We start from the raw sequence: 15,938 nt of genomic DNA, 5'->3' as shown, positions 1-15,938 counted from the left end.
ACAGTCACAATAACACTCCAACCGCAGGAAATATCCTCAGGTAACGTATATTTTCATAGCTCCAGGGATTGCAACTACATATGACAATTTACACATATCGAAAATCCAACACCATTGGTCTATCAGTCACAACTTACAGCTGAATTTGTATAGTTGTATTCCACTAGTATATTTCTGGCACAATTGTTGATGTGTTTAAAACGATCTGGTCCTAACAGGATTCCTCCATACCAGCGGGATACCACAACCAAAACATTACGGACATGCAAAATCTGTATAAAATAAAAGTTTATGTATCAACAGTAAAACTAGTATATTGTGCATTGAAGGATTTCCTTCCCCAAAGGAACTCAGATATTTAAAGGGATTTTTATCAAGTCACATTTATTATTTTTAAATATGTGTTCTTTGTATTGCAGTCTGAATCCCCATTATTTCTCCCCAATCTCTTTTTATTACTTTCAAATGCTGACAGGTACAAATGAATGTATTCTCAGAAAAAAACTAACTCCACTAGTTTGTATTACCAGTTTGTATATATTTTACACGTTTCTATTTGCTTGTATACAACTTCATTTATTCCTCAGTTAGACATGCTTAAGGATAAATATCAGGAACATGGCAAAAGAAAGGTTTCAAGTATATACTTGATTTAAATAACTCCTGGAAATGTTAAATCGCTTCTACAAGAATTGATTAATTTTCAATTTGGGTTCAATAGGTGGAGCTGCACCTGTAATTAGCTCATTGGGATTCTTTTTAATTCTTTATAAACACAATTTTTTGCAGGAGGCTAATTTTCACTATGGTTAAATCTTATGCAAATTTATTTGTACAAGACAATCATGCTTGCTATTTCCAGCTACAATTTCCTAAAATGTTTAGATTTTGAAATAAAAATACACTTAAAAACCAGAAGTCAACATACATAAGAAGTCTGGGTAAAATACAAAATACTCTTTCCTGAGAAAGTCATGTGCCTAACTTTCATCGAATGTTGATAAGATTTGGTGCCTAACTCCCTTAGGTCCCTTTGAAAATCTTTCCCTGAACTTCTTTGAAGATTCAAAGCACAAACCATAGGTAATGATTAATATATTGGACTCAATTATTTTCTGACGTATTCATGAACTTCAATGGAGTAACAGTACTGTAACCTGAGGCATAAAATTTGAAGCTGTATAACAAATGGACCCATAAGTAAGCCAGTATAATTACATGTTCAGTGGCTCAAGCATCCTTAGCCCAGATAAGCATGTACGACCTGAAAAGGTGTCCTCATTTATGTAATTGTAAAAACATATCAGATTGAATACTTAAATATTCCAATACAGGAAAAGTTAAGGAAATTATCTTTAAAAGATTGTTTTGGGCTGTTTATGCAAAATTCACATTCACAGCAAGTTGTCATAGCAAGCAGATACCAAGATAACTTTTGAATTCTCAGTTTTAACTTTAACCGAAAAGGGATAGCTATCTTGATTGAAATGTTCTTAGCTTATCTTACACAAGATAAGAATGCTATTGCAAAAAAGGCTACATGGATCTTCCGTGATTAAGAAACATGCCCATTTTTTGTTGCGTAGCTTTTACGATGCAATGTCTAGTTGGCACTTTACTGCAAACTGTCTTTATTCAAAAGGATGTGGAAAGGAAGGACTAGAGCATATTTAACCTCATGCAGTTAATCCTCTTTTCCATGGACAGCTATTTGTCAAGTAATACTTCTCCCTCAGTTCCTTCAACGGCAGAGGCTAATTTAATCTACTTTGTAATGTTGGGTGGAGTATCCTTAGGCCAGAGATAAGAAAATCAGAGAATTAAGAGAGAATTTATGGTTTAAATTCTTGACACATCGTTTAAAAAAAAAACAGAGATTGGACATGTTGAAAATGATATACTAACTTATAAATGCCATAAAATCTCATATAGAAGCAATAACTATAGCAACAGAAGAAGTGGTTTAACTTGCATAATATTTCAGTGAGTATCATCAATCATAAGTGTTTTTAAGAAGGAAATCAAGAGAACTCAGTGACCAGCTAACTTTGACTGTTTGCTACTCCTATATTACCTTATCTTTGGGAATTGTGCTTTTATGATCCATACAGAATTATTCTTTCAAAACACACTCTCCAGTAACTAAGATTAAACATTACTGTCCATATGGCTGATAGGCACTGAATCTTGAGAAATCATACTTAATGTCACTTGATTGTGTGATATTTGTGGAATGTTGAAAGCCCCGGTGCACTTTTAAGAGCTACTAAATTCACACTGTTTACAGACAAAGAATGTGCACACGTTCAAAACAACTCTCGGAGTAAGCAAGCTATCACTAACTACAACGTCTACAAAAACTAATTTTTCATGACTATACTTTAATTACACAAACACTGATATCCAGTGTACTTTCTTGTATATTTTGCATAAAATAGGATTGGCCATGAGCTAACAAGGAAGGTTTCAAAAACTTCCAAATTAAAAAATGGCAAACATTAAAACAAGTACTGGAATGTCACTTAACTGCTGATCGACAAAATAAGCATTTTATGAAATAATCCTGTGTAAGAGGGGGAATTACTAGGGATTATACGTAAATGGTAGAACTGATGAACTAGAAGTGAACATTTCAAGAAAATTGTGAGTATTCTGTGTGGCTGTGTGTTAAAGGGGCAAATGGGTGTAAATGTTGCTTAAGCCTGTAATATACCATCATTACTGGTTTTCATTTTAAAATGCTGAAATAATACACAAAAAAAAATTAACAGTTCCTATTGTGAGGGAACTTCTAAAATTAATTTATGTGAACATGAGGCTAAGAATCCAGGGTGGAGCCCCATCTCCTTTATTTAAAAGTGCTACTCGCATGCTTTAGATACAAGTCCCTATTTTATCAAGAAATTAATAATAATGAGAAATTAAGTCAACTGACTTCTCCTGTAAATAAGGATGTCCTCTAGTGCCCAACATCTTTCCTATACTTGCTTTGCCTTTCACCTTGATTCTTTTGTGCTACAAAAGGTATAGGGAGTCAGTTTAATAGGGAGTCAGTTCAATTCTTCTCTTAAAACGGACAGACTGTCAAAACTGTATATGAAATACAACCTACTTTGTCTGTGGCACTACACAAGTAAAGTCTATATCCCCAAGAGCTGGAAGGCCAAGTTTGACAAGCTATACTTTCTTCTGTTTCACTTCTTTGAAAAGTCAAGTAATATACAGAATACCCTCATATGATAGGCTATGTACACAGTAAGAATTAAGACCAGCATAGGACTTAAAGCAGCAAGATTTTGTTAAACTTTTCTGATTTTAAAGAGAAATGTAAAACTATCTAGGGCATTTTTACACATGCAGTGGGATGCGGCGCCAGGCATTTTAATTAGCAAGCCTCACTAATTAAAAGCACCTTCACATCACATGCATCAGCATCCCCGTGCTGAAAAAATGGCAGCGGAACATTTTGAAATAAAGCTTATCGAATGTGTTTTATTTAAAGGCACCCCACTGCCATTTTTCAGTGTGGTGACACTAATACATGACTCAGAAGGCTGCCAGAGTGCAACTTGCATGTTCCAGAAGACTTGATTAATCAAGTTTGCTCTGATGCACTGGATTTCCAGTGTGTCAGAACAGTCTCCTCACACACGTACAGGAGCCGATAAAACAAAATTTGTTGCCTTTTAACCTGCATAAGATGGAGGAGGCGTCCGCCTGCAGCAGTCTCCCCATCATCCTCACAATCCTGTAAGTATGTCTGCTTATCTTCACAGTATATTCTAAAAATAAACAGCATTAGATGCAATGCAAAATATTATTAAAGACTTCTAGGATATCTTAGAACAGTTTCATAAACACTCTATCAATGTTGCTTTTTCATAATAGATATATGCACGAAAACAGGATGAGCCTTGAGGTAAATAAATATATTTGTGGTTTACATCAAGGAACAAATGTCTGGTGGCTGTCTTTACAGGCTTTTACAAATGCACTGACTCCGTCAAGTAAATTGGCAATTGACTATCATGAAGTAAAATCACCTAGTCTAGGCAGTCTCAGCTTAACTAGATCTGAAGAATTTTGGCAAGTAACTTCGAATTAAAATGTTTTACAAATATCAAGTCATCCTTAATACAGCATTGCATGAGCAAATATTACTGCTTACACAGTGCATTAAGTAATCAAGTATTATTGCTTGCACTGTAAGAAAGTATTATTATCCTATATTTCAAAGATAGAGAACCAAAAAAATCCATAAAATTTAAGACTTACCCAGCATGAAAAGGGAGTCTATGGAAGAGGCAAGACTACAAACCAGGTGACCAAATTTCAAATTAAATACTTTCACATCAAAACCACCTTAATCTCTTATGATTCTGTTATGATCCTGTTAGAAGTGATCCCCAAAGTGATATCAGATATTACCCTTACCAGATATTACCAGATGGGTTTTATGGATACCTTATTGGATATTACCTCCAAAATTACATCAGAGACAAAAAGAAGTTCTATATCAGGAAGAGATTCCAGGAAACTCTAGGACTTCTGGTAAAACAACCATTGATTTCAATGAAGTCGAGATTTTCATCGCCAGTCTGAAACTACTCCTGAGATTTACCTCCAAACTCCCCATTCTACTTTCTGCCAGGACCAGCTTTGTACATGGACATTACAAGAACTATACACCCCAGAGCAGTTAATGTATATGAAAGCAGAATGGTTTCAATCCAGTTTCAAAAATAAAATCCTCTGCACAACTGGTGTCTGACTGCTTGCTTCCTAAATGATTTCATAACTTTGTAACATTGTAACTTTGTACTTAAGAAGTCATGTTAGCAAAATAGGGTTTTTATGTTGCTTTTAAGAAAATTTGGTGACACAAAGTGACAAGTGCCAGGTAGGCAGCAATAAGAAATGAAACTCTCTCATCACAGACAGATGCAGCAGAGATGAACATTTAAGTCCTAAATATTCTTAAAGTACACATCTCCATTTCCTACAGCCATACTGCTGCCACATGTGAGAGGACTGGTCAGTATCCACCCCTGGTGCTACAGATCACAGGCTTCTTTGCTAATTGAGCTCTGGGGGTTTGGATTCCTCCCTCCCCCCCCACCACTTCCCCTCCCAATTTCACTAGGATCTAATAAACTCTGTACGAGCAGGGTTGTTTTTATCTCAATATTCCAAAGATGCATGAGTAGATACAGAAAAAATGATGATGTAGGGTGCTCTCAGAGCACATGCTGTCACACTGTAGGTACTCTAATGCTTTGTTTAAATCCAGATGCATTTTAAGAGTCATGAACCTATATTTAAAGTTTCTAGCTTTCCCTTTATTTTACATCTCTGATCTCATGATTTCTATACGTTCATATACCAATAATGAATATTAACACATTTCATGTACAGTTATGGCTGACTAAGAAATATGCCAAAAATTGATGTAATTGGCCAAGAGAATAATTTATTTGAGAGATTCCCTCCGAACAGTGTTTTACTTCTTCGACACCTCTCAAAAGCTTGCAAAAGAGCGTTGAAAGTTCTTTAATCACAGCTTACCGATAGGCATATATGTTGTGTGTAGCATTCTCTATTTTCTTATTCTCATACAATTTGTCCAGAACTGTTTTCACCTGAAAAAACAACAAATTTTCATCTTTTAAGAGGATATTTTCTTATGTAGGATTAGTTAACTAATATTAAATGAACCAATTATCAATCAGTAATTTTACTCTAATAAAAAAAATGTTTGGCTGGTCTTTCGTACAAATTATACAAGTTACTTCTACCCACTTCTCTCTGTGGCTCTGATTCAGGAAAGTACTTTAGCAAATCTTTACCCATATAAATAGTCCCACTGCATTCAGCACTTTATTGAAACAATATGAGAAGCAAGGTTTTTTTTGGTGAAATCATAGAATTATACAGAAGCATGGATGGAAGAGACTTCCAGAGGTCATCTAGTCCAATCCCCTGCCTAAAGAAAGATCATCCCTATCCAAACCATCCCATACAAATGATAATCTCAACTCTATATAAGACTATTATCAAACCTGACACAACACAGACCTAACATGCCAGAGCTAAAGTATGGGAACCACGGCAGCCGATGTCCTGCTTCTATGAAATTCTATCAATATATGCTCAAGCAATCACAGGCAGGTCACACCCCTCCGCTACAGAGGAAAGCAAACCACACCAGCCCACCCCAATATGATCATGGGATAACATTCATTCCTGACCCTAAACATGGCAATTGATTTAACCCTGAGTGGAGGGGTAAGATCCTCTAGCTAGGAACGTCTGGCTTCGGTCTCCGGGGGAGCACTGACACACCCAACCCTGACTGTAGCGGATACCCAATGCTTTTGAGGAAGCCTTAAAAACATCCTGACACAGTAGAAAGGGGGTGGGAGGAGGACAATCATCAAAGCCCAGAAGCTTGGAAAATACCCATAGCAGAACATACACCTAAATCACCCCAACCAGTAGCTGTCCAACCTCTTCTTGAACACCTCCAGCAATTGAGAGTCCAGAACTTTCCAAGGCAGTCTACTCTACTGCCTCAATATTCTAGCAGTGAAGAAGTTATTTCTGGATATCCAGTCAAAACTTACTTTCCTGCAACTTCAAGCCACTGGACCACATCCTCCAATCTGCAGCAAGAGAGAAAAAGTCCTTTTTCTCTTCTTTATGGCAGTCCTTCAAGTATCTGAAGGCTGCTATCATGTCCCCTCTTAAGTGTCTTTTCCACAAGCTGAACATGCCTAGCTCCTTCAGCATCTCCTTGACTTGCTTTCCAAACCCTTTATCCTCTTCACTGCACACCTCTGAACTGCTGGATCTTCTTCTACTGGACCCAACAGTATAGTTGGGGAAAAATGTTAAACAAGTTTTTGCACACAAAGTGCCCTTCCTCAAGTCTCGACTAACATCTCCCAATTGTACATCTGGTCCAATAAGAAATACCACAAAACCCCCTTGCATTCTGCATGTTTCCTGGAGCATCACTGCCATGCTACCACTCCAACCCTATTACTGAGTCAAGGCATATGCAACCAAATTTAAAGCACCCATCATCTAGATCGGTGGTTCTCAACCTTTTTTGTACCAAGACCCATTTGTAAACATCAATGGCTAGTCCTGACCCAGTGCACGCCTCTCTCCTGACCTGCTGCCCCCTTGCCCCAGCCCCACAGTGTGTGGGGTCGGGTCGCAGGGGAGGTATGGAAGCAGCCCCTCACAGGCTGGAACTCTGTCAGCCTGCAAGTAAAAAGCCACCGTTTCCCAAATTTTTCTCCTTTAAAGGAGAATCCTTTTTAAAGTTTGTTCAGAGCCCTTTCATATATTCTTGTGACCCACTTTTGGGTCGTGACCTATGGGTTGAGAAACTGATCTAGATAGATCAGGGTGGTCAAATATATAGCCCACAGAGCCGTTCCAATTCTACTGGTGGGCCAGAGACTTTGGGGGCTTTGCTGCTTGTGGGCATGGCCAACCACAGAATTTGGGGCCCCATTGGACATGGCCATTGGAAGCAGATGGGCAAGCACGGGTTGTGCTGACAGAGCACAGCTCACCCTATGACCATTTCATAGAGTCATAGAAAAATGAGAGTTGGAAAGAACCTCAGGAGGTCATCTACTCCAACCCCCTGCTCCAAGCAAGACCATCCCAGCCAAGGCTTTGTCTACCTGGGTCTTAAAAACCTCCAAGGATGGAGAGTCCACAACCCCTCTGGCTAACCTGTTCCAGTGTTTTACTACCCTCTTAGTGAGAAAAGTTTTCCTAATATCTAACCTAAATTTCTCTTGCTGCAACTTGAGCCCATTGCTCCTTGTTCTGTCATCTGCCACCACTGAGAACAGTCTAGCTCCATCCTCTTTGGAACCACCCTTCAGGTAGCTGAAGGCTGCTATTAAATCCCTCCTCAATCTTCTTTTCTCCAGATGAAATAACCCCAGTTTCCTCAGCCTCTCCTCAGAAGTCATATGCCCCAGCTCCCTAACCATTTTCATTGCCCTCTGCTGGACTCTCTTCAATTTGTCCACATCCATTCTGTATTGGAGGGGCCCAAAACTGGATATAGGACTGCAGATGTGGCCTCACCAGTGCCAAATACAAGGGAATAATCACTTCCCTCGATCTGCTGGCAACACTCCTAGTAATGCAGCCCAGTATGCCATTAGCCTTCTTCACAACAAGGACACACTGTTGATTCATTCAGCTTACTGTCCCCCAGGTCCTTTTCTGCAGAGCTGCTGCTTAGTACAGGCTGGGAACCAACTGGCTGAGCCATGGCATTGTTCTGTCCTATGTGCAGGACTTTGTCCTTGTCCTTATTGAACCTCATGAGATTTCTTTTGGTCCAATACTTCAATTTGTCAAGGTCTCTCTGAATCCTAGCCCTACCCTCCAGCATATGTACTACTCCCCACAATTTGGTGTCATATCTTCCAGGTCATTGATCAAAATATTGAACAAAAACAGCTCCGGGACCAACCCCTGGGCACTAGACATTGAGCCATTGACTACTACCCTATGAGTCAGAAAACTGGCTGGATCATCAATCTGCTTTAGTCTATTCATCCAATCTGTACTTCTTTAGTTTCCCTGAGAGAATGTTGTGGGAAACTGTATCAAAAGCCTGGCTGAATTTAAGGTACATCACATCCACTAGTCTCACCATATCCACAGAGCCAGTCAGCTCATCATAGAAGGCAATCAGGCTGGTCAGGTATGACCTGCTTTTGGTGAATCCACACGGACTGTTCCTAATCACCTTCTTCTCCTCCAAGGGCTTAGAAAAGGATTCCTTGAGGACCTGCTCCATGATTTTTCCAGGAACTGAGGTGAGCTGATCAGTCTGTAGTTCCCCGGATCCTCCTTCTTCCCTTTTTGAAAGAAAGGGCACTATTATTTACCTTATTCCAATCATCTGGGACCTCTCCTGATCACTGTGAGTTTTTACAGATAATGGCCAGAGGCTCTGCAATCACATCGGCCAACTCCCACAGTGCCCTTGGCAGATATCCAGCCCCATAGCCTTGTACACATCCAGATTTTTTAAATAGTCCCTCACCTGTTCTTTTGCCACTGTTGGCTGCTCACCTCCTCCACAAAGTGTGCTGCTAGGTGCAGTAGTCTGAGAGCTGACCTTGCCTCTAAAGACTAAGGTTAAAAAGGCATTGAGTACTTCAGCCTTCACTGCATCTTCTGTCACTAGGTTGCCTCCCCCATTTAGTAAAGGTCCCACACTTTCCCTGATCCTCCTCTTGTTGCTGACATACTTGTAGAAATCCTTCTTGTTACCCTTCACGTCTCTTACAGCTGCAACTGCAATTGTGCTTTGGCCTTCCTGATTTCATCCCTGCATGCCTGAGAAATACTCCTCCTTGGTTGTCTGTTCAAAGTTCCACTTCTTATAAGCTTTCCTTTTGTGTTTTAGCCTGCTAAGCCAAGCTGGTCCTCTGCCATACTTTCTGATCTTCCTGCACATCGGGATGGTTTGTTTCCTTAAAGTACTGTCAATTCTCCTGGACTCCTCCCCCTCAGACTGGCCTCCCACAGGATACTACCTATGAGCTCCCTGAGTGAGTCAAAGTCTGGTTTTCTGTAGTCCAGGGTCCATACTCTGCTGCTCTCCTTCCTTCTTTTCCTCAGGATCATGAACTCAATTATCTGATGGTCATTGCTGCCCAAGTCACCCTCCACTACTATTCCCTGTTTGTGAACAACTTGTCAGGAAGAACATAGCCCCTAGCTGTCCTCTCTAGCACTTGCACCAGGAAGTTGTCCCCAGCACTCTCCAAAACCTCCCTGGATTGCCTATGCACTGCTGTATTGTCCTCTCAGCAGATGTCAGGGTGACTGAAGTCCCCCATGAGAACCAGGGCCTGTGATCAGGAAACTTAGCTAGCTATCTGCAGAAGACCGCATCTACCACATCCTCCTGGTCTGGCGGTCTACGGCTTACACCCACCACAACATCACCCTTGTTGCTCTCCCCTCTGACCCTAAACCAGAGATTTTCAGCAGGCCTATGTCCAGTTTCACACTGGACCTCTGAGCTGATAGCTCTTTTACATAAACAGCAACTCCTCCTCCTCTTCTCCACCGTCTGTCATTCCTGAACATTTTATACCCATCCATGACAGTGCTCCAGTCATGCAAGCTATCCCACCAAGTCTCTGTTATTCCAAATGCATAGCTCCATGACTGTGTGAGGACTTCTAATTCTGACTACTTGTTTTCCAGGCTCTGTGCATTCATGTAAAAATGCCAGGGGTGGCTGGTGAACTCAGAGATAGGTGGGGCAGGCGGTGTAGGCAGAGGGAGAAAAAAAATGGGGTGGGGGTGGGGGTGGGGCTGAAAATGCGTGCGCACCCCTCCACCCCCAGGAAAGTCTGCGGGGGGAGGGAGAAGAGCCGTGGTGGGGAATGGGTCTGGGACTGGGCAGGGATCAGAGCAGAGTCAGGCCCAGGATTGGGGCCGGAGCCAGGGCCCACTGTGTCCATCCCTTCCCCAGTGCCCGGAGTCATTGCCCGGCGCTGGCACCCCTGTAAATTTGCCAAGGAGAACAGAACATGAACCCCTGTCCCCTTCACCCTTGCACCAAGCCCTGAAGTCACTTTATCTGCTCAGGGTCTCCACAGGCAGTATCACTGGTACCCACATGGATGAAGAACATGGGATAGTAGTCAGAGGGCCAGATGAGTCCCAATAATCTTTCCATGACATCTTGGATCTGGGCAAGCAGCAGACCTCCCAAGACAACAGATCAGACCAGCAGATGGATGCTTCCATCCCCACCAAAGGGGAGTCTCCAACCACCATCGCTTCTTCTTGGTAGCAGTGGCCTCTTTCCAACCTCGGGGAGGCCTGGCCTGTCCTCTGCCACCAATGGAACATGCTCCTTCTCCTCTGTTGCTAGGGCTCCATATCTGTTCTCCAGGCAAACTGCTGCAGGTGGAGATAAAAGACTTTTGCTTGCTGCCAGAAGTCACAAGCTTCTAGCTTCCATCTTTCTGGGAGTCCTTGTCCCCTCCCTTGTCTAGCACTGCCTTTAGCAGTCCTTCCTCCACAGTCCTAGAGGTCTCCTTCAGCATTTAATCAATGAAGTCCTCATGGTAAAGGATGCTTCGGAGCCTTGCCACCTCCTCCTATAGCTCTTTTGCTTGCTCCTTGAGAAACACTACAAGAAGGCACTGCTCTCATCACAGGCACTCCCCAACCTGGATGGCACTGGAATGAACCTGTAAGCCGCAGTTTTCACAGCACCAAACCAGGACCTGGGTGGAAGCCTTGACAGTGAGCAGTCCTGCCTAGACAGACACCTCACAGGTGCAAGCAGAAGCAGTGGCAGTGGCTCTGGCACTGCAGTGTCCTCCAGGCATTTCTCTGGGTCTCAATCTGTCACCCCTCTCTTGCTGCTCTTCTTCCAAGCTGACGTTCCCTAGCAAATTCACCTATAAGCTGACCTGTTTATTGCTCCTTGGCCCCAAAAAGTTCCTTTTTCCCTGCTTCCTTTCACCAAGCTTAATGGTTCCCCTTCAAAGCAGGGGGCGGCAAACTGACCTGCAAACTGCTTGCTGCCCCTGTTCGCTCACTCCCTGGTCACTTGAGGAGTCTCCTTTTATACCCTGCTGGGCCTGGATTCATAGCTGCTTGGCTTGTAGCCACTTAGCCCATTGCCTCTACCAATGCACCTAGTCCTGCCACAGCCACCACTTACCCTGTGGATGCAGAATTCTGGCTTGGGCCACAGAGTGAATTTGACATTCCTTAAAGATTAAAGGATTTACAGCATTCTGCCCTGAACATTCAAATGTCTGTCTAACCAGGTTTTGAAAGCCTCCATGGATGCAGCTTCCACCACCTGTCTGGGTAACCTATTCCAGTGTTTTACTACTTTCGGCTGCCAACTAGACATCAAGCCATTGATTACTACCCTCTGAGCCCGGTGCTCCAGCCAGTATTCTACCCACCTTGCAGTCCATTCATCCAGCCCATATTTTCTTAGCTTGCCTGGGAGAAAGTTGTGGGAGACTGTATCAAAAGCCTTGCTATTAAAGGAAATGAAAATCAAGGTACACCACATCCACCAGTCTCCCTGCATCCACAGAGCCAGTCATTTCATCATAGAAAGCAATCAGAGTGGTCAGGCATGACTTGCCCCTGGTGAATCCATGCTGACTGTTTCTAATCACTTTTTTCTCCTCCAAGTGCTTACAACGTCTTACTGGTTTTTCCTCCGATAATTTTGTATATGGTACAACTTAAAAGAAATCAACAACCAGAAAAATAGAACTTTAAAAAAAATATATTACTGATGCCTCTGACTTTGTTTTTGTATGCACAGAAATAATACATTAATAGAACTCTTCAAAATATTTTCATTTGATCAGTTTTCCATTGAACATGGATGTTTCAATTAAGTCATCATTTTGTGAAATCACACCAACTGATGACATGTCCTGAAAAGACCAGCTCTGAAGTAGGAAATGACTTGGAAACATTTCAGTAAAGAAAATCTTAAAATGCTGATTTAAAATGAAACTTTCATTTTAAAATGTATATTTATAAGCTTTTATTACTTACATTATTTCATGATGCCAGTATTAGTATAAACTGATGTGATAGGACATGACATATTATATACCACTGTGATGTCATAATATGCCACGCCATAATATAATAGGCAGGATTATCCTATTTTTATAATTTTTAACACTATTAAAGGAAATGAAACAATACTGATTATAGTATCTTAGGGCTCCTACACACATGCAGGAAGACTGCTCTGACATGCTGTTATTATAGCACGTTAGAACAGACTTGATTAATCAAGTCTCCTAGAGCATGGCAATTACCGTGCTCCAGCACACTCCCAGCATCATGTATACCAACGTTCAATGAGCTTTAGTTCAAAGTGCCCCATCAACATTTTTCAGCGCATGGACGCTGATACACATGACACACTGGGAGCTTTTAATTAGTGCAGCTTTTGGGGCTCTGCTAATTAAAGCACCCCCCCCTCCACACACACACACACACACACACACACACACACACACACACACACACACACACCACTCCCAAAGCACATCTATAAACACCCTTATTTTCTGAATCAGTGTGTTCCTAGAGGAACTGCTGCTCTCAATAACCTGGAAAATTGATTCCAGGCCAATACAAGGATATCGAAAACAGCCGCTTCACTGGTTAGAAGAGTGAAGCAGAGATCCCTTAATGGATTTGGCAATGAGTGCTTAATTTTCTAGAACAAAGTGGCAGGAACTTTCTCCTTGTTACTTTATAATAAAACAGATGGATGCTTGTTTTCAACAAGAAAAATATATTAAGCAGGCAATGTTCTAATCCGAAGAGCAGTATTTTTCATCACATTTGCATAACTTGGAATCATTTTTCTTGCTTGCTAAAAATAGCTATTCCTCTAACTAGTACATTAAGCACTTTTTGGCTGAAAATGTCACACAGTTTCATTACAACAAAAACAAGAGATACCCTGGATCTACATATGTAACCCACAAAAATGTACCGGCCACTTTTTACTGCAAAGTGTGTTCCAGTTTTCATGTTGCTAAATCATTTGTTTTAGTGCAAATATGATTGGGGGGAGTGTTGGCTTGTGTGTCCAATTTGTACATCATGTATTATAATCTTGCTTTCTATATTTGAGATCTGGTCTCCTCTCCTCTAGTTTGGTAATTTCAAGAAGAAACTGCACTAGGCAGATACTTGAGGCAGAAAAGGCACTTTTGTTCTTTTTTTTTCTTTTTTAAAGGGAAACTACTATGTTTACTAGAACCAAGAAACCTGGCCTCTAATCACCTACAGACCAAGAGGAAGTGGTGAATGAGGCTTTTGTAAAGCGACTAACAGAAGTTTCCCAATGACAAGCCCTGGTTCTCATGGAGGACTTCAATCACCCTGACATCTGCTGGGAGGGCAATATAGCAGTATGCAGGCAATCCAAGAAATTTTTGGAGAGTATTGGGAATAATTTCCTGGTGCAAGTGCTGGAGTTGCCAACTAAAGGCCACACTCTTCTTGACCTGCTGCTCACAAACAGGGAAGAATTGGTGGGGAAATGTAGTATAATGGAGGGTGTCACAGCACACTAGGGTGCCCTGCTCCTTTAAAGAGCTGAAACTGCTAGGGGAAGAGCCCTAGCAGTGAGGTGGAAGCCCCAGCTGCCGGTTACCAGGGCAGCCAGAAAGAGCTAGTGGCCCACACCTGTCAGCTGACCAGAAGGGGCAGGGCCTGGCTCGTATATAAACCCCAGGGCTGAAGCCAAAAGGGTAGTTCCCTGCCAGCAGCCAAGGGGGAAGGAGCTCTCCCAGAGCAAGCAGGAGAGGACTGACTGAACGAGCGGTTCCTGATACTGTTGTGGGATGCAGTACTCCCTGGTAGGGTATAAATGATGTTATAGCTGGGTAGCTTGAATTTATGTTACAGTCCAGGGGCTTGTGTTTTGTTTATCGTTGTATAACACTGGCGGTTTGGCTGAGGCTATTAGGGGATGGAGAAAGCCTCACAGGGGACCCATGACAGCACTTGGGGTGCACCGACCCCGGGCAGCAGAGAGGGCGCAGCACTCTGCAGGGCTGAGAGGAGCAGAGCCAGACTAGGCTACGGACAGCCCGAGCGCCAGTGCGGCACGGAGCCAGACTGGGCTGCAGAGGGCCCAGGGAGGACAAGGCGGCCAAATTACAACAAGGCCCAGACCAAACAATGTCGGTACCATCTGCGAGGCTTGGGACATGGTAAAGGGTGGTTGGAGCCACGCATAGCCCATAAGGCTAGGGTGCCCCGAAACACCCGTTGTGATGTCCGTCTTGGAGCGGGATCCACCAGGGGTCCGGATACCCACGGGGTCCAGAGAGTCATCAAGACCGTGTCCAAGAGGACTGAAAAGCAGCCTCCCTATCATTCATACCATCAAAGACGTGGCGGGAGAGAATTGAGGGTGCCCATTGGGCCAACTTGGCACAGTATGGGGCCTTGGGAGATCACAGCCCTCCTCAAGGACCCCCGTCCTGTGGCAACTTAGCCAGCAATGACCACAAAATGATTTAGTTCAGGATCCTGAGGAAAGGAAGGATGGAGAGCAGCAGAGTATGGACCCTGGACTTCAGAAAAGCAGGGGTCAGTCTCGCTCAATGTCTTCATCAATGACCTGGAAGATGGCATAGAGTGCACCCTCAGCTTGCAGATGACGCTAAGCTGGGGGGAGTAGTAGATATGCTCGAGGTTAGGGCTAGGATTTGGAGTGACCTAGACAAATTGCAGGATTGGGCCAAAGAAGGCTAACAGCACACTAGGCTGCATCAGTAGGAGTGTTGCCAGTAGGTCAAGGGAAGTGATTATTCCCTTCTATTCAGCACTGGTGAGGCCACATCTGGAGTACTGTTCAGTTTTGCCCTCTTTCTCCACCCCCCCCACTACAGAAAAGATGTGGACAAATTGGAGAGGGTCCAAACAAAAGTGGTGAAGGGGCTGGGGAACAGGATGTATGAGGAAAGACTGAGGGAACTGGGATATATAACTGGGATAACCCCCCAGCACGGGTTCGTGGCAGGCAGATCGTGCCTGACCAATCTAGTCTCTTTTCATGACCAGGTTACAAAACGCCTGGACACAGGAGGAGGGGTGGATGTCGTATACTTAGACTTCAGGAAGGCCTTCGATACGGTATCCCACCCCATACTGGTGAACAAGTTAAGAGGCTGTGACTTGGATGACTACACAGTCCGGTGGGTGGCAAATTGGCTTGAGGGTCGCACCCAGAGAGTCATGGTGGATGGGTCGGTTTCGACCTGGAAGGGTGTGGGCAGTGGGGTTCCGCAGGGTTCGGTCCTTGGACCGATACTCTTTAATGTCTTCATCAGTGACTTGGACGAGGGAGT

General features: G+C 42.9%; 1 protein-coding gene across 2 annotated transcripts in view; it reads right to left on the bottom strand.

Annotated features, from left to right (window-relative positions):
• Positions 1 to 15,938, bottom strand: part of IMPACT (impact RWD domain protein) — a 39,369-nt gene that overhangs the window by 6,617 nt on the left and 16,814 nt on the right. For both annotated transcript variants that reach the window (XM_006016385.3, XM_006016384.3), the window contains exons 8-10: positions 5,566 to 5,639; positions 3,692 to 3,782; positions 138 to 272 (exon numbers count right to left, since the gene is read on the bottom strand). In XM_006016385.3, coding sequence (XP_006016447.1) covers positions 138 to 272; positions 3,692 to 3,782; positions 5,566 to 5,639 — 300 coding nt within the window. The remainder of the gene's footprint in view (positions 1 to 137; positions 273 to 3,691; positions 3,783 to 5,565; positions 5,640 to 15,938) is intronic.

This window comes from Alligator sinensis, unplaced genomic scaffold (assembly GCF_000455745.1).
Source record: "Alligator sinensis unplaced genomic scaffold, ASM45574v1 scaffold117_1, whole genome shotgun sequence".
NCBI classification, from domain to species: Eukaryota; Metazoa; Chordata; order Crocodylia; family Alligatoridae; genus Alligator; species Alligator sinensis.
Note: the sequence above shows the minus strand (reverse complement) of the source record. Positions and strands in the feature narration are given on the sequence as shown.